This window comes from Misgurnus anguillicaudatus, chromosome 2, assembly GCF_027580225.2.
Source record: "Misgurnus anguillicaudatus chromosome 2, ASM2758022v2, whole genome shotgun sequence".
Taxonomy (NCBI): Eukaryota; Metazoa; Chordata; class Actinopteri; order Cypriniformes; family Cobitidae; genus Misgurnus; species Misgurnus anguillicaudatus.
The window spans coordinates 20,679,801-20,700,266 of record NC_073338.2 but is presented as its reverse complement, the minus strand read 5'-3'; the positions used below and the strand labels follow the sequence as shown (position 1 = coordinate 20,700,266).

The window sequence follows — 20,466 nt, the reverse complement described above, 5'->3', positions numbered from 1 at the left end:
CAGTGGCTGGAGTCAGGGTCTGACCAGGGGTTTAGTTACGCTTTAAAAAAAGAACAACTTTTGGCATTAAACAATTTCATATCCAAGAAGGATAGTAATTTATATGAATGTGTTTTTGCCGAACAAGCCGAAAAGACCCAAACTATCTTGCGTGTGTACATCGAGTCCTTTTTCAACCCCCCTCCATTTGGCAAGAGATCCATATTGTCCACAGTGTGAAATCACTAAAATGACATTTTTACAGGCATATAATTCTCATGTATATAGAATGAAATATATGGGATACATGATATTATTACAGTAAATTCAGACCGTATCACTTTTGTCATAAGATGTACCGTATAAGCAAAACTAACAAAAATAGTTTTCAGTAAATGATACTAAACACATGATATTCACCACAGTAGGCTAGTAAATAATACAATATTATTATTATTAGCTTGTTTAACTGTATGCATATTTTGTAAAATCTTATTCATACACTAGTACCAGCTGCTTTTCCTGTAGCTACTGTAACAGGACTGGAGGTTGATGCTTATCAAGATATTTTTAGCTCTTCTGCCCTAACTTGAGTTTTGGCCAGAAACAACCCAGCCTCTGATATATGAAACAATCATAAAAAGGAAGGACAACTGCGCCTGTTTTGGTACATTTCCATTTGTATGGCTCATCCTGTTCCGGGCACCTGCAGTATTTTGGCTAAACACCCACGAGTCTTATATAAGAGGATGGTTAATATATCATCTTTCCTGATGTGTTCATCATAACAAGTGTTAACACAAGTATTATGGTGTTTATTCCTTCAGCATTTTCAGTTCTTATCGGGTACGTTCGCAGCAGTGTTCCTTGAACTGTCAGACCTCTGGTGCTCGGCTCAGACAGCCGTGATTACTCCGCCAATGGCATGCATTCAGAGTGGTATGATTGGGGAAAAGCGAAACGCTGTGATGTGTAACGACCTTGACAATCCATGCAGAATATCTCAATGATTTGTGTTCGAATGGACCGCTTTGCTTTTGCACAGAAAAATGAGTTTTCTTATAGACGGGAACAAACACAAGCTACTCTAAATTAACCTCGACCTTGGAGACAAAAAACACCTCAAGGAATAAAGAAAAAGGAGAAACGAGTAAAAACACATGTATAACTAAAATAATAAATTATCACACCATAACAATAAATAACGTTGACTCTTTCTCACTCACACATAGAGAGCTTCACTATTTATTTTTCAAGAATTGTATTATTCTTTATTTTGTTAAACATATCCAGTTAGGCATTTTTTCCATAAGCCTCACATACATTTTTACCAAAAACTGAAAACGTATTCATCACGAAAACATATATTCAAGTTTATATTAAATAAGCCTCACGTTAATGACCCATATCGTAATGATATATTAACTTTCAGTGTCTCTATTAACCAACAAGTCAATGTATGATTAAGTAAAAATTGAGCTTTGAATGGTAAAGTAATAATTAATAGTGTTGACTGGAGATCGGTTTTAGTCCAGTGCACACTGTCCACGATTAGATTAAATGGGAATTTCTCTAGATCTCTCCTCCTCCCGGCAATTTATTTAATTGCATTAAACCCTTGGAATGGAGGGGAATTAAAATCATTACTACATGTTACTACTTCATGTCTTGCTGGCAGAATGAAAGAAGAGCAGGGAGAAAAGATTGAAGAGATCGAGAGAAAGATGAGATGGAGAGAAAGGAAAGGGAAAAGGGAGGAATGGTCATAAAACATGTCACGATGGCTGACCATGGAAACTTATTCTCTTACAACCCTCCATAAATACACTCCTTCTCTTTATCCGCATATTGTCTGTGTTCAGACCGGAATACAATGCTATATCCCATAATGCAATGCTTTAAACTGACCTTGCATTTCTAATGTAACAATGAAAAATGAACGCTATATTTCCTTGAAACATCCATGTTACAGTATGTAAGACATTTTTTTACCGAAAATAGGATTAAAATGCTAATAAGCCATGTTGATGGCCAAGATGGATGCCACTAACTCAACAACATGAACAACACTGCAGTTTTACAGTTTATTGTGGCATATGAAATACAGCTTTACATACTATTACTGTCATTTTTAAGTAGAAGATAGTATACATTATATACCCCACAGGCATGCTGTAAGCAGTATACTAATACAGTATAATAGCAGTACAATGTGACTAACCAGAATAATCAAGGTTTTTAGTATATTTTTTTATTGCTACGTGGCAAACAAGTTACCAGTAGGTTCAGTAGATTCTCAGAAAACAAATGAGACCCAGCATTCACGACACGCACGCTCTTGGGGCTGTGCAGTTGGGCAATTGGTTGAAAGGGGTGTGTTCAAAAAAACAGCAGTGTGGCATTCAATCACTGAGGTCATCAATTTTGTGAAGAAACAGGTGTGAATCAGGTGGCCCCTATTTAAGGATGAAGCCAACACTTGTTGAACATGCATTTGAAAGCTGAGGAAAATGGGTCGTTCAAGACATTGTTCAGAAGAACAGCGTACTTTGATTAAAAAGTTGATTGGAGAGGGGAAAATCTATAAAGAGGTGCAAAAAATGATAGGCTGTTCAGCTAAAATGATCCCCAATGCCTTAAAATGGAGAGCAAAACCAGAGAGACGTGGAAGAAAACGGAAGACAACCATCAAAATGGATAGAAGAATAACCAGAATGGCAAAGGCTCAGCCAATGATCACCTCCAGGATGATCAAAGACAGTCTGGAGTTACCTGTAAGTACTGTGACAGTTAGAAGACGTCTGTGTGAAGCTAATCTATTTTCAAGAATCCCCCGCAAAGTCCCTCTGTTAAAAAAAGGCATGTGCAGAAGAGGTTACAATTTGCCAAAGAACACATCAACTGGCCTAAAGAGAAATGGAGGAACATTTTGTGGACTGATGAGAGTAAAATTGTTCTTTTTGGGTCCAAGGGCCACAGGCAGTTTGTGAGACGACCCCCAAACTCTGAATTCAAGCCACAGTACACAGTGAAGACAGTGAAGCATGGAGGTGCAAGCATCATGATATGGGCATGTTTCTCCTACTATGGTGTTGGGCCTATTTATCGCATACCAGGGATCATGGATCAGTTTGCATATGTTAAAATACTTGAAGAGGTCATGTTGCCCTATGCTGAAGAGCATATGCCCTTGAAATGGTTGTTTCAACAAGACAATGACCCAAAACACACTAGTAAACGGGCAAAGTCTTGGTTCCAAACCAACAAAATTAATGTTATGGAGTGGCCAGCCCAATCTCCAGACCTTAATCCAATTGAGAACTTGTGGGGTGATATTAAAAATGCTGTTTCTGAAGCAAAACCAAGAAATGTGAATAAATTGTGGAATGTTGTTAAAGAATCATGGAGTGGAATAACAGCTGAGAGGTGCCACAAGTTGGTTGACTCCATGCCACACAGATGTCAAGCAGTTTTAAAAAACTGTGGTCATACAACTAAATATTAGTTTAGTGATTCACAGGATTGCTAAATCCCAGAAAAAAAAATGTTTGTACAAAATAGTTTTGAGTTTGTACAGTCAAAGGTAGACACTGCTATTTTTTTGAACACACCCCTTTCAACTAATTGCCCAATTGCGCAGCCTTGGGGGCGTGCATGTCATGAGTGCTGGGTCTTGTTTGTTTTCTGAGAATCTACTGAACCTACTGGTAACTTGTTTGCCACGTAGCAATAAAAAATATACTAAAAACCTTGATTATTCTGGTTAGTCACATTGTACTGCTATTATTTTGAACAATACTGTATGTCTCACAGTTCCCTGCTGAATTTGACTGTGTACAGTATGCATACTGCGAAAATTGTACAGTAGGAATATGCACTGTAAAAAAATTGTTGGAGCAACTTAAAAATGTAAGTTATCTGGTTGATTTAAAAAAAAAATTACAAACTGTGTCAACTAATATTTTACATTTTAACGCAACCATGTAACTTACTTAATTAACTCTAATAAGACCCTTGGGGTAAGTTTTACCCCCAAGCCACTTTTCTTTAGTTTAAAAACATGGTTCCCTTCATCTCAGTGGAATAAAATTTTGTGACTTTTCCAGATTATCTGTCAAGATTTATATAAAAAAACTGGGCTTGATTTGGCGTAAATTTTTTTACTTAAATAGTTCCTTTGGGGGGTAAAATGACCCCAATTGAAAATGAATGGTTAATGCAAAAATCCTTTTTTTTTCTTGTTTTTCTATTTGTCAAAAAAATCAATGCATCCAGAATTAATCAGAAAATTTTAAAACAGAAAAGTAGGCCGGGTACTAGAGCACAAATGCAATATAGAAAAGACATGCTCAATCACACACACACACACACACACACACACACACACACACACACACACACACACACACACACACACACACACACACACACACACACACAAACACACAGGCTCTCACACACACAAAGTCACAGTAATACTCACACACACGTTAAGACACAGACACACACATAAAGACACACATGCACGCGCACACACGTGCGCACACACACACAGAGACACACACACACTTACATTCAGTAAAATTTCTGTGGCATTTTGTAAAAACAGACATTTTAAGATGCATCAAAAAATACAAAAAAATCTACTATTTGAAATAATATTTATTTTAATGTCCTTTCTAAAGTTTATATAAACATAAATTCACAAAACATTTCACTAAAGTAGTGATGTGAGCAGCTGGCACATCCAGTGAAATGAATGGGTCTCTATGGGCCTCTGCTGGTCAAAATTATTTATTTCCTAAAATGTAATTCTTTTATGTTTTTTTCTAAACACCTGATGGCCGACTTTAACACATAACATCTAGATCAATATCTAAAACAATTTAAATCAAATTTAGAAAATAATTTATGTGAATTTTTCACAAAAATTTTATATTTTACAGGCAAGCAGGTGTAGTTGCGGAATTAAGTGGTAAACAGGTACAAAAGTACTTCATATCTCCCAAAACATAGCATTTATTTAAAGATGGGAAGTAAACAAAAATATTATTTGTATCATTAAAAATGTATATATTTTTTTTAATCACTCTTTTAATCTCTGGGGCTATTACAGGAAAATCGGGGCTCATGAGGGTTAAGTTGAACCAGCTTTTTTTACAGTTTGTGAGTATGGCCGCATTCCTCCTAAAACTGCACCAGGACAAGCTCAGCCCATGACAGTAAACATAGCAATTTTGTCTGGAAACAATGTCTGCTATGAAATAGCACCGATAGCTGTGGTCTCTTGATTTTGAAACAATCCATGCCTTTGTGGCTATGAACACAAACCAGACAAATAGGCACCTTTTATAAGCACCACAAGTCTTTCCATGAAGAGCAGTTTGTAACTATATCAACATAAAATCCGCAGTTGAACATGTCGGTCTAATGCTCTCCACTGTGTCCTTTTTCAGTTTTGTAAGAGAAATGTCCCTCCAGGGCATCAATTCTCTCAAACTACACAGATGTTGAAAATCAAAGAAAGATGGGACCAGAGGGGACAGCAAAATCTCCAAAGGCTCCTTTAACTTTGCTTTTTGTTTCAAGCCAGTCTGATGGAACATTTGCTGCGCGTGAGGCTAGGACACATTCATCTAATATCCTCACATACACTCACACACACCTCTGGGCTATTTCTATCCACAATGACTTCACTCTGTGAATGCACACAGAGATGACCTTACGTCCAGCTTGCAGCTCTACGGCAGTCAGTCGTGCTACATAATGTCTGCTCTTTCCAATAAGCAGGTTTTTACAGATGAATGAATCACACCTCAGATATTACACTTTGTTTCAGGTGAAAGACTGCTGTTTCCCTGGATAAAAATACTTTAACTATTGCTAGGAATTAACTAAGGGCTAGATCACGTCCAACGCCTATAAGCATGGAATTGATTCTCATCAACGGGCAACCTTCTAGGTCCCTATCGTGAAGCCAATACGAAAGTGACTTAGACTGCAATTCATCAACTGGCCACAGGCTCCAAAAGGGGGTCAATTCCCATAGACCCCCATGTTAAAATGCCCAACTTTACAGCAGAAATAAATGTTTACAGCCTGGTACAAAAAGTGTTTTTTGGCAGCTAATTAAAGCTAACTGTGAGGGCTGTAATTTTTTTAACTCATCCGTTTAAATTATATTAACCCTTAAAGTTCTGCATAATTAAGGGGGTGGCCACATGAGTGACGGGTGAACGGCCGCTGCTGTCACTACCGTTATGCTAAGTGGACGTGGTTTCTGCAACCAGGCACCTCAATTCCACCAACATCCCGCCTCTTTGCCTATTTTCATTATCTGCGAGTGATGCGTTGATGCCCTGCCAAGATGGCGACGGCAGACTCCAACAACTTTTGGCTTGAAAAAAATGCTCTTTACAAAGCTATGGATTACGTCACAGACACTACGTCCGTATTTTTACCGTCTATGGTCCTCATACTGAAAAACGTTATTAAAAGTTGTACTTATATCAATATTTGTATAACAAAGTCATAATTTGCTTGTATACAACTCCAAAATGTGTTGTAAAAAATGTTACATGGTTTAATGGAAAATCAATAAAAATTGTTAAACAAAAAAAACCTTACAAGGTATATTTTTTCTGGAAGTGGAAATAGAAAAAAAATCATCAATCTTCAACATTAAATACACAGTTATGCAAGTTTTTAATAACAAGAATGTGACGTAAAGCCAACAAAACGTATACAAATCTTTATAGCATATTAGCTTGAGTGGTTTCAGAATAGCTGCAGAATGACCCTGCTGGCTCTGTTGAACATTTTATACACAACAAAGGGCAAAAAGGCTAGTTTTCACCAATGGAGGCTGACCTTTGCAACTGTGTATCAGCATGGTCTCCTTGGGCACCAGATCTGCTCTATTCAGAGGAAACACTTGAAGGATTAGTCAATTTTCTTTAAAAAAATCCAGATAATTTACTCACCACCATGTTATCCAAAATGTTGTTGTCTTTCTTTGTTCAGTCGAGAAGAAATTATGTTTTTTGAGGAAAACATTCCAGGATTTTTCTCATTTTAATGGACTTTAACTCTTTCACCGCCATTGACGAGATATCTTGTCAATTAAGAGAAAACACTTCCCCGCCAATGACAAGATTTTCCGTCTTTCCGCAATACCGCTATTATCCAACTTTATCCTCCGCAACTTTTTAAACCCGGAAGTATTGCCCTATGGCAAGCAGCTGCATGTCCGTGTCTGTTTTAAAGATCGCTCTGAATGGGATCTCTATGAAAAGTCCATCACAAAAATGGAATTATCTCTGCTTTTTGCTCTTTGTGGTGTTTTTGCAGAAACCTACCCATATTCAAAAGCTGATTACAAAAGAACCACTGAAGGTAGGATGAAACGTTTTTTTTTTTTTTGAAAGCAGAGGGTCTGTTCTTTCATTTGGTATATTGTATGTTTATATATTTAAAAAAGAAAATTTTCAGGAAGGCATTAAACTTTGGTGAAAATCATGAAAAACTCTGGCGCTGGCTGGCAACTTTTTTTAAAAACGCTGGCGGTGAAAGAGTTAATTGACCCCAACACGTTTTAATGCAGTTTAAAATTGAAGTTTCAACGCCGCTACAAAGAATCTAAACGATCTCAAACATAAGGCATAAGGGTCTTATCTAGTGAAACAATTGTCATACGACTTCATGAGGCGTTGCAAGAAATGACAAGTCAAATCAGAGTAACGCGAAAGCGATTTGAAATCAACATCCTCCGCAAGATTTCTTGCGGCACTCTGATTTCATCTGCTTGTAAGTTCTTGCGGCGCTGCGTAAAGTTGAACACACTTAAAAAACTCGAAGCAGCTGAACTCGACAGAACTGCCCTGCGTATGCTTGCGCCTCGTTCATTAATTGTATATAGCAGGACGATTTATCTCTTACCTCTCAGTGTGAGAAATACAAGGTGTGGCGTGTGAACTGACTGAAATGAGCCCAGGTCATGACGGAGTCACAGGGCTTGACTCAAAACATTCGGGGCTGAAGCCCCGGCAAAATCGGCTTGCGACGCCCCTGCGCTTGCTTAACGTTACTGACCGCCATGTTCTTTGTTTTAATGTCCTTCCACTCATGCATGAATTCAATGACGCGGCAAGTTTAAGTTATTCACTATTAAATCGATCCTCTGAGTTACGGATCGATCTTTAGAAATTAATATGAAATTCCGATTCTGAATCGATTTTTTCAACACAGCCCTATAATGTACTAGCCTGGCTCCGCCCTCCTACGTGCTTCCGCTTAATTTTCATTTTGCTTCAGTACTACGTCTGGGACTGCTGTGTAGAGTTTCGTTTCCTTCTGCAAAAATCTGCAGGTCCAATCAGCGAACAGAGGGGGGTGGCTAAGAACGATGAAGTTGAGGTTGTGCGTCAGTTTGAGTTGTAGTTCAGTAATGGCAGCGGAGAAAGACGTGAGAAAATCTATTCGGTCCGTTGTTGCAAAACTGCCAAATATACAGAAGTTAAAGCCGGAGCAAGAACAATGTTTGCTAAGTTTTGTTGGTCTGATCATTCGGACTAGTTGTTTACCGGCCGGTTTCGGCGCATGATATACGTCACGACCACACGTTAGCGATCGCCTATGGCAGATCCAGAGTGACTCTGGGCAGATCCAATAGTTTTAAACTTCAACAGAGGACCCTCCTTAACGGAAGTAACGCTTTGCAATGGAGCGTGCCCAGACTCTCTGTACAAATGAAATGAATGTACGAGAGTCTGGTTGGACCAGGCTAATAATGTACTACTACAAGATCAACTACTGACCAAAACAGACACTAATACCAGCAACAAACACAAATTTAAACCCAAACTAAGGCATTGTCGCATTTGCACAAACATTTTTTAAGCCAAGCATGCAGAATACCGAGCTTGCAGAAAGTGATGTCCATTGGCACCGGGGTCCATGCTGTCAGAGCAGTAACCTTCAAAGGCATGAGAAGAGAAGAAGTTTTGCTGACAGAGGCCGGGAGTCCCTGGAGCTCAAGCAAACTGGTTTTAGTGAAGTGACAGTATGTTCTGGTAAACTTTCACCCTGCGGGCCTAAGTGGGCAACTTTCTGACTCTCTGTGTGTATCCACCAGACAGATGGGATTTTGAAGCAGAACACGCATGGCATTTACTTTTACATCTTGCATCTGAAAGACGGTTCTCAGCTGAGACTATTTTATGTCACTCTATCACCACCCTGTCTGTGAAAACAGCACACTTCAGGCTTGATCTAACATGTTCTGGGTTAATAATATACATTTATGTAATTATATTTCACCCAGTCTGTGAAAACCAATCTAAATTCATCCTACATAATGTAAAGAACATTCAGTGAAAATATAACCTTGATATATTGACTGAGTATGGCCATGCCAAATATTGAAATTAATATGAAATCAATAAGTAAAATCCAACTTTGATGCTCCTGACTTCACATACAGATCACATTTATTTATATGTGATGCTGGACCACAGTCATAAAGGTCAATATTTTTGAGATTGGAATTTGAAGGTGCAAAAAATCTAAATATCGAAAAAAATTGCCTTTAAAATTATCCAAATGAAGTCCTTAGCAACACATATTACTAATGATAAATACATGTTTGATGTATTTACGGTAGGAAATTTACAAAATATCTTCATGGAACATGATCTTTACTTAAAGGAGACATATCATAAAAATCTGACTTTTTACATGTTCAAAGGAATTCTTCACCGAATTTAAATATGATTATTAAATTGGGTCACCTATGTAGTAGAAATGTGAAGTTTTTTTTAGAAATTGGTGCCTTCTAGGCCGATAAAAGCCAGAAAATGTGTTTAAAATAATCAGTACGCCCCAGCTCGACTCTGCCCGGGCTCTGGCCATTCTTCATGACCGCTGTATTTCGGCTCGTACATGTAGCCACAAGCATCCGATTCGCACCAGATCTTTAAAATCCCATTCTGCCATATCGTCTTCAAAACTAAGATAGCTGACACTGTTTTTTGCCTGTTGTTATAAATGTTTACTGCTGAAAAGAGAGAGCCTTAGCGAAGATTCAAGATGGCTGACTCTCGTTTTGATTCATACTTTTCCGAATGGACTCGGTAGTCCAACCCCTATGGGCGGGTTGAAAACATGCGGAAATCCCTCCTACTACTGACTGTAGTCTTTGCCTCTGGCCAAAAAGTACTCCAATGACCCAAAAATCGTCATTTTGCGTCATCGGAGGACTTTTTTTCCAGAACCAAAATACAAATATCTCTCAGGGGGACATGAGAGAGGGAAACACGGTCATTCAGAAATACTGCCGGGTTTCTACTGATACAAAGCTGAATGCTAAATCGGTAAAGTATACCTTTAAGTGCTGTAATTGGGTCCCCAGTGCTTCTATCAACCTAGAAAATGTGAAAAAGATCAACCCAGTAACTTGGTTTTGGTAACTTATTCTCTGCAAGCATGTGAAGAAATAGGTCATTGAAATTTGGATCCCCTTGTGATGTCAGAAGGGGATCATACCGTTCCTTAATCTGCACTATCCAACCACAGCACTGCCATTTAGTGCAGAGATCAGCTCATTTGCATTTAAAAGGACACACCCAAAAACGGTACATTTCTGCTCACACCATTTTTGTCAATTTTAACATGTTATAATAAATTATCTATATGGTATTTTGAGCTAAAACTTCACATACAGTATGCACACTGGGGACCCCAACTATTCGTTTGACATCTTAAAAATGTCTTGTGAAATGTCCCCGTTAATATTGATAAACAATCAATAATATTGAACCATACAATGTATTGTTGGCTATTGCTATACCTATATGCGACTTTATGATTTGTGTCCCTGGTTTTGGGTCCAGGGACTCGTATAATAGTTACATTAATCTACATTGGCCCCAAAAAGTGTTTGCATACTTGCCACATCAAAAAAATATATATATTTTAATTTGTTAAAAACCAAAACACAAAACAAATTAGATTTTTTTTCTCATAACCAATTTCACTTTGTAGCTATTTTTGCTATGCATATTAGCAAAAAAAAAAAAAAAAACGGTTTTACCATCATTTTAATATGAACACAGCTCCACTAATGGTACGTTCACATGGGGCGTAAGCATTAACGCTTTCCATTCACTTTCAATGGGTGACATCATGGTTGCTGAACTGAATTTGTGGATCCGTCCGAGGCAGAAGTTGAAAATTTCTTAACTTTTCAAGCGGCAAAGTGTGCATCAGCCTTATGCAAATAACCTAGGGCAGAGTCAGCCAATTACGTTTATAGAAGACTGGAGCATGTGTTGTGGCCACTGTGATTGGCTGTTGGCCACGCTTCAGACAAGCATTCCGTCAAGCGTTAACGATTTTGCCCTGTGTGAAAGTACCGTTACAACCATGAAGTTCCCAAATATGTACAATATAAATACCTGTCATTAACCCTAACTTGCCTGTAAATACTAAATACTTAAATTGTACATTCATTGGAAGTACAGTAATGTTTCTCGTTAGTTACAGTATACCTACACTATAAGTATGTATCTGTTAATACCCAGTACTAATCTAGAGTTACATAATAGCTACCAAGTATGTACCACTGGCAAGTACAGTAATGATACCAGTTAATTACCATGTAGATACCTAAAAGTAAGTACCACACATTTGTCGGTAAGTACAATTTATTTACCATATATGTACAAGGTAAGTACACGTACTGTAAAATAAAGTGCTACCAAATGTTTTATCATAAATAACAAAAAAGTTTCTTTAAATGGCTGCCAGCACGTTAACTTTAAATAAATGCTACTTTATTTGAATTTTAATGCAACAGCATGCAAACATTTGAAATATGGATGAAGCCACTGTATAAATCACACAATACTGTCCATTAACATTTCAACAGCTTTTGTTGGGAAAGGTGCTCATTCATTCTTAACATGCAAAACAAGCATTGAGAAAATTCACAAAGATAAACAGAAAGTAAAAGTGCATGCAGGAACACATACAGTAATTAAAGCCCTCTGAAACAATCTCCCAGCTCTACTTACTTATAAGCTCCCAATAAAAATAGCTCTTCTCAGAAAATTGATCTCAGAGGAAATGTTTCTTTAAAGCATCAACGCTTTGTGAATATCCAGCTATGTAGCTTATTTTTATTTATATAACCTTTCTAATCATGTCAGAAAAAAGCAGAGGGTGAAAGCATGAAAAGATAACAGAGAGATGCGCTTTATCACGCCATCACTCTCGACTGACAGTGCACCCCAAACATCCGAAAAAGATTGACATGCGTAAACGTGTGCTGTCTCTGATTTGTATGCCCTCACTTGTGTTATCGTGTATGTGCCCTGATATATTGCAGGCTTTGCTCTCTCCCATCACCTGAGCAGGAAATAAAATGATAGCCGGGGAAAACGTGCCTATTTATTATCCTGAAAGACAGGCATCAGACAGTCGGGGTCTCGTCTCCGTGTGTGTTTCTGTCTGGACATGGTGTGCATTTTGAATTAGCATGTGCTCATCCTCATCCTAACCACTAACAGTCTACTATTACTCAACTAATAATCAAGATTTTGACATGTACTGTAAGTGCAGTGTTACTACAGTCAAAAGAATGTAAGGACCATTACAGAAAATTATATGTAGCCTATTTTTGATGCACAGAAACAGCAAGGACACTGTTCAAAGTCAAACTGAGTCAAAGTGACTGTTTCTAATAACGCATGCCTGTTAAGCCTGTCTACCACATTTCAAAACCTGTCAATCAAATTGCAAAATGGCATCATGCTGCTTTTAAACATTAAAACAGTCCATGTATCTATCTTTGCAACGCCCGCAGGCAGTTCTTTTAGTCATGCACAACTAAAGTCATATTTATCGTCATCGTTTACATTGGGGTTTTGCATATAATTAACATGCACTAATACGCACTTACACACCAAAGGAAATGTAAAATCGCGAATTGAACCATTGGTGCTCTTTAAGCTCAAATTGCACTTAAAACACTTGATTCAAGGTTGTTTTTAGCTGCTGCGCATACGAACAGGTTGCCAAGCGCCTCACACAACTCTGTCTAGAGCCCCTCCCCCAGATCATAGTCAGTCTTTATTGATTGATGATTGGTTCTTTCAAGTGAATATTGAGTGTTAATTTGTCCCCCAATGCTCAATCTTGTTATATCCTATATCTTTGCTTTAACTACTATGTACTTACAAGCATTTGATAATAAAGGATTTAATACATTGTATACCTATTGTACACCCATGTTGTTCAGAAAGGTTTTGGGTTAAGGTGCAATGTAACAACATAGTTGCATTATATACATTCTTATGTAAATGAAGAGTTTGGTTCCAAAACGCAATAAATCAATTTTGACTAAATTCGGTAAAAATGTGTTTTTATACCAAGAAAGTGACAAGATGAAAACCACTATTTTCTGTAACAAACTTTCACATAGCATCTTTAGGTTATAAAAACATAAACAATTCAAATCCATAATTTGATTTCCAAAGATTTATTATAAAAATTGATTATTTTTTCAAAATGCTACAAATCTATTAAATAATTTATCTTTGTCATGTTATGTAAGGGATAATGTAGAGGCAGCTGGTAGTTATTGGGAAATAAGCCCAGACAGTGTGATCAGGACCCGACGCGAAGCGGAAACTGGACATGAATATGAATTTGAAACATTTTATTGGCATATTTGTTTTAAATTAACATTTTTATCACAGATGCATAAAATGATCGTAACACCTTATTAAGATCCTCTGCTTCATACTTGTCTGTTTCCATTTTTTTTCTGTTTTAGCCAGTCTTTGAGAAGTTTTAATGCCCATTCTGTTTTTTTTTTTTTGGTGTTGGCTTCGTAGCTGTCATGCTCTATTTTGTCAAGTTCAGTCTCAGTAAGCTCTCTGTGTCTTGTCGTTGTTCGTTCTTCTATCCACTGTTTAAATGTTTTGTTTTTTCTGTACATGTTAAAATTAATGTCAAAATGTTCCATTCTTAATTATGGTTGTCCAGTGTTTGTCACAAGATGGTGCCAAACAGTAATCTTTATTGGTCTTTGTTGGCGCTGAGGGATTTTAAACATACAAGTAGTCCGGCTATGCGTTATTACTTTGGAGCGGTTATTATTTGAAAAGAACGAACCTGCAAATTTCTCAACTGACCAATCAGAATCAAGCATTCCAAAGAGCCGTGTAATAAATTCATTTAGTTGACTAGTGGTATACACTGATTAAAAATAATAATAATAATAATGACATTAATCAAAACACTTACTTCGTCATATTAAGAACACTGTCATTGCTGCTGTCATCCTTGGGACTTTTTTGACAGCGATCAGCTGTAAAATGTTTTGGTCCTGCTCGATTTTGGTTGACTAAAATAATGTAAAGTTTTTCATAAGATCCCTTGGGGTCAATGTGTTAGCATGACAGAAGCTTGATGCTGTCGTGTGAGAACAAGCAACAGCCAGCATTTTTCCTTCGCCGAGTGCCTCTCATGTAAATTATTTGATTTTGATGGTTTACGTTTCTTCCCCGCCACAGAAAACCACCACAGGTTTTTTAATGCCATCAAAAGCATTATTGAACTCAAAAGTATTAAAACTAGAATTCTGTGTGTTTTCAAGCCGGCGACATTATTGTTTACAATGCATGGAATGATACGCTGTGATTGGTTAAGCGGATTTATTGCATTCTGCAGAAAAGGAGGACTGGCGTTTGTCGCGGTTTGGAAAAAAGGGAGAAAAGATGACAGAATAACACGCCGGATATCAGATTTTGCATAAAATTAAGAATTTACTTTTTAATACTGATCAGATGCAATACTGATTTTGGTGGTAACTAATTTTTTTAAAATGGCAAAACACATATTATAAAATGGCAGTTCTGGTTCTATATTCTGATTGGTTGAAACGCATTCTAAGCCGTGATAAAATACCCCGGTAAACCCACGGTTCAGACCGCATTACAGAAGTATCACTGTGCCACTGTTGCTGCGTACTGATTTATGAAAATAAACACCAGTCTTTAATCATTAATTTGTCTACAATTGCACAATTAATGGTGATATCCAGATAAATGTCAATAAATATTGTTGAGTCATCAGATAAAACGCTCCCAAATTCATATTTCCGCTATCCACTGGGTGGCGATCTTACCCAACTTAAACACTGACGCATTCACTCAACACTAAAAACAACAGCGTGTAAGTTTTGATGGCTCTGAATCTGATCTCTTACAAAAGCTCTTCACAAAAATGGAATTATCTCCGCTTCTAGCTGAAAATTTGAGAGATGATAAGAGAACAAATGAAGGTGGGATGAAATGTTTTTTATTTGTTGTTTGGAAGCGGATAGTTTGTTCTTTCATTTGATATTTTATGTTTATTTAAAGAAGATAATTTTTCTGTAAGGCATTAAACTAAAACTGGGTGGCAACTTAAAAAAAAAACGCTGACGGGGAAGGAGTTAAGCATGCTTCCAGCATATTTGATCACTTCAACAGTTGCACAATATAAATGTTAATGTATAAGTTAAATTAGATGAATGTTGATTTATAAAATAAACACCACAGTCTTAAATCATATTTCCATTGTGTCTTTGCTGCATCTGTGTTGGTTGTGAACTGCGCTCTGTTGCAGCCACACTTGATTCTGAGGAACTACTTTGTTTGGCGGAAGAGTAATATTTGTACTAATATAATTACAACTTATTTGTGTTTTATTTTATGAAATAAAATCTAACGTCATGCATATGAAGTAACCGTTTTATAAAAGCAATAAGCCCCGCAAAGCAGTGGGGTTACAGTGCATTTTATAACAGCTAAGGGGGTTTTACTCCGCTTTGCGTCATTCCTAACAACGCCCCTTAGCTGTTATAAAATGCACTGGTAACCCACTGCTTCTTGGGGCTTATTACTTTAGTATAAAGTGCGATCTTGAATTATAATATAATGCATAATATTCACTTTTCTTATAAAATCTTATAAAAGAAAGAAGGGACAAAATATTCTGCAATTGAATATTTTTTTAAACAAAACAATCTGAAAAGTCTGAGATCTGAAAATTGCAATCTGTTACCAGGGGTCATGCTCACTAAATGTTGCATAACAGCAACTACGGCAAATAAATGTACACACCAAATGCATTTCATGTTTAAAGCTGAAGTGAAATATTAGTTCCACTAGCATCACCAAACATCATTACTGGTTGCTAACAGTTGAGACAATAAAATAAAAAAAATGACATATTTCCGCTTTAAAGGTGCTCTAAGCGAATTCACGCGTTTTAGGCCATAAAAATTTAGGCAATTTTTTGTTTCATACAGTAAACATCTCCTCACTATCTGCTAGCTGCCTGTCCTCTGAACACACTGTAAAAAAAAACGCGGCCTCTGTAGACACCCCAGGCTTCGCAAACTGCAACAAAAACAAAGTGATCAAACCTACCACCACGAAACATAACAAAGTGTTCCAGCCAATAAACGACAAGAAGTATTTAGGAGTGACTCGTTCAGAAAGCAGGTAAAGGAGGGGGAGGGGTTAGCAACGCTCCGATTTGTTTGAACGGCAACAAGAAGGGACATCACACAGATGCGCTTAGAGCACATTTAACAGTCCTATTTGCCAGTGCAACAATCACTTTGCAAGTTTCATTAAACATTTGACTGCTGAGAAAGTGTATTAATCTACTTTCTTAATTCCTAGGTTTCATTCTAATTTAAGAAAGAGAACACATTTAAATTAAACCTTTGAAGTCTTTTTACTTTTTAATATCCCCTCTATGCTGCCCACTTACTCCAAATTGCGCCGCTGTATTTTATTAACCACCCGAACAGCTGGTGTGTTAATTGGTGTTGGTGGGTAATATGTTCAATATGTTCCAACTCTTTTATTAAATCAGTCCATAGCATCGTGCACAGTAACAAATTACACCATATTTAAAAAAGAGCGATCGACCACATGACCTAACCACATAACAATACCTTTAATGTGACACAAAAAAACATTTTAAGTGATGAAAATGATTCTGACAGTCTGTTACAATAATCCCACGAGCCATTAGGGGATCATAAACATGTTCTTACCTGTTGTAAATATCATCATCTTCACCTCCCCAGCCCCAGTATTCATTTGGGAAGCCGTTGATTTTAAGGAATTGTTTTTTGCTAAGGCCGGACACCCCTCCAAAGTAGCCAGCATAGGGCAGCCTGCAACGGGACCAGACCTTTGTCATTCTCATTCAATTGATTGACACACCTCACCATCAAGTATCAAATTTGAGCATGAGAGCAAATGTGACCCTGTCTGAGAAATCCAGATTAAAGTCTTATGAATTTGATTTGATTAAATTTGATTTCATTCATTGATTTTACATTAATTTTAATTTGACGTATCCTTACTCAGTCATTATTAAAGATATCAAGGTTATATTTTTACTAAATTTTCTTTACGTTCCGTACGATAATCACAAAAATGACTTTAGCTGAGTTTTCCCAAGCAGGGTCACACACTATTATCAATATTTTCGGTTAAATTCCTAAATGTTTACCTCAGATGGTCAGCCATTCATTTCTGTCTGTCTTCAAATCATCTATTTTAAATGTAGGGTTAAAAGCAATGGATTTCCATTTGATTTTGTTAGTTTAAAAGCGAAGCGACCTCGCTGCAGAAACTCTCTGAACTAAGCCCTTCAGTCAGCCAACCGAAGCATTTGAATTTGACAAAATTGCATCTTGTATGAGCGAATCTCGAGAGCAATATAAGCCTCCCAGAGGGGATCCTACATTTTGAAATGATATCTGATCTTCTTTCATCTCTTTACTACTCTACTCATCGCCACCCCGCAGGCCCCTCAGTTGAGCTACACAACTCTGAGGACGCCCTGTAAAAGCTTAAGTGTGGCACAAACCAAAGAATCCAGCTTTGCTTCAAAGGGAAACTGAGCTCAGAGAGCAGGAGCGCACCATCAGATCCGAAATATCTGATGAATCATCTTCCACTGGATTAAAGCCTGATATAAATATACTTACTTCATTCAAGGCCGAAGGATGACTTTAAAGACTCTGATGGCTCACTGTACTAAGTCAGAATAAAATGGTCAAAAAATGGTCTCTAGCTGACACTGGAGCAGCACCTGCTAAAAAGGTTCTTATATGTACTGATATGTATACATTTGGCACCTTAAAGAGTCACACAGATCCAAAATCGAAACTGACCTGTATTGCAGTGTGTCATGGCTGTCCATCAATGTAAACAATGTGCAAAGTAGTTGAACCAAAAAGTGCACGATTAATAAAGTAATTGGCTTCTAAAGTAGGGAGTCGACTCTGAATCGCTGAAACGAGTCGTCATATGGATTGAATCTCCTGCCTGTCTTTATCCACGTAATACCAACACTTTGCATAATAATCTCCGCCTACAGTCTTGCCAGAGAGAAACGAAAACTGTTACCTGCCCACAGCTAGTTAGTGTGTAAACATCATATCACGCTGTGTTTTCAGTTTGTGTAGTTTTCACTACTAAATGATGAAGATATATGAAGAATCAGTGGTTAAAATTACTTTTTCAAGGAGGGATTTACTAAACGTTTGGCTATGAAGAATCAGTGGTTAAACGTACTTTTTAACAGAGGAATTTACTAGACGTTTTGTTTGGCCATGAAAGATAATTCAGTACCCACTTTATTTGGAACAACATGCGTCTCCTAACCACAACCTGTAAGTATGATTATAGCTACATACTTGCTTAAATGAGTGTAAAATGTTAATGTCTGTCGTGGTTTTTATTGCTTGGACTAATGATGAATGATGTGTGTTGATGTTGTTGCTTAAACTCTTAATATACTGTCAGAGAGTCACGTTAGCAAACGGCTAACGCATGCTGCATTTACGGTTTTGCTATGACCCGGTTAGCTTACATAAATGCTTAAATGAGTGTAAACTGTTAGTTTCTGTTGTCGTTTTTATTGCTTGGATTAATGATGAATGATGTCGTTGTTTAAACTCCTAATATACTGTCAGAGAGTCACGTTAGCAAGCGGCTAATGCATGCTGCACTTAACGGTTTTGCTATGACCCGGTTAGCTTACATAAATGCTTAAATGAGTGTAAAATGTTAGTTTCTGTCATCGTTTTTATTGCTTGGATTAATGATGAATGATGTCGTTGTTTAAACTCTTAATATACTGTCAGAGAGTCACGTTAGCAAACAGCAAACGCATGCTCACTTACGGTTTTGCTATGACCCGGTTAGCTTATATTAATGCTTAAATGAATGTAAAATGTTAGTTTCTATCGTCGTTTTTATTGCTTAGATTAATGATGAATGATGTCGTTGTTTAAACTCTTAATATACTGTCAGAGAGTCACGTTAGCAAGCGGCTAACGCATGCTGCACTTACGATTTTGCTATGACCCGGTTAGATTACATAAATGCTAAACTTAGTGTAAAATGTTAGTGTCTGTTGTCGTTTTTATTGCTTGGATTAATGATGAATGATGTGTAGTGATGTCCATAATGTCTTCTCAGTAAATCATGTTAGCACTAGGTCAGTACATGTTGGACTATTGTTGGTCTTTGCCACTGATCTGTGGTCTGTGCAGAGACTGTATCGGTTGACCAATCTGAGCAGAGTAGGCTACTGAAAGGTGGGGTTTAGGCAGACTGAGTCGTTGAACGGCTTCACACGAATCGTTTGGGGATCTCTGAGAAATGGGGTAATTTTGAATTTATATTTTGAGAAAATGTGTGTTTTTTGACCTTGCATGCATTTAAACCTGTTGTCCGGGACTTATAAATCAGTGATAGTATGCTTAAAATCTCCTCTATAATATGATGGTCCAAAAGTGTACTTTTTAAAAGGGTACCACCCCAGTGACAGCTAGGGACCAGGCTCATCATCTGTACCTCTGCCTCCATTACTGCATAACCTAAAATGCATTGCACCGAGACCATTTATACAGGTTTAAAACATGTCCATTGTATTCTATTTGAAGATACCCTCTGGGATGCTGCCTGGCAGGTGCATCATGGGTAATCGCTGGAGGTTCGCCTTGGGCACTGTGGTGTGTGTTGCCGACAAAAGCATCCACATCCGCCTACGCCAACAAATTTGCAACATAAGGGAGACATTGAAGCAAAAACCTCCACGCACGCAAATACGCGCTCGTGCAGACCGCATGTTCAAAGACAACAAGCTGAAATTAATGAGGCCATCTGCTACGGCAGCAGTCTTCACAGTAACAGTATGGCTTCACGGCACAGCCACGCTCTGAGCGCGAGCAATTCTCTAAAGGTGCTCCACTTATTAAATACTGATATGTTAAGGCCTCCTCGGACCGCGGAGTCAAACTCATAGCGTGACTCGCTCACGCAGAGAATGGGAATTATTACCCTTCCTCGCGACAGACGGCGGTCGACGCGCTACAGAAGGTCAGTAGCGTTTGTTTAGCTTAAG

At 37.7% G+C, this 20,466-nt stretch overlaps 1 protein-coding gene across 1 annotated transcript in view; it reads right to left on the bottom strand.

Moving 5' to 3' along the window:
* b4galt2 (UDP-Gal:betaGlcNAc beta 1,4- galactosyltransferase, polypeptide 2) overlaps positions 1–20,466 on the bottom strand; it is a 166,851-nt gene that overhangs the window by 14,542 nt on the left and 131,843 nt on the right. The window contains exon 5 of the mRNA XM_055201800.2: positions 17,096–17,218. Coding sequence (XP_055057775.2) covers positions 17,096–17,218 — 123 coding nt within the window. The remainder of the gene's footprint in view (positions 1–17,095; positions 17,219–20,466) is intronic.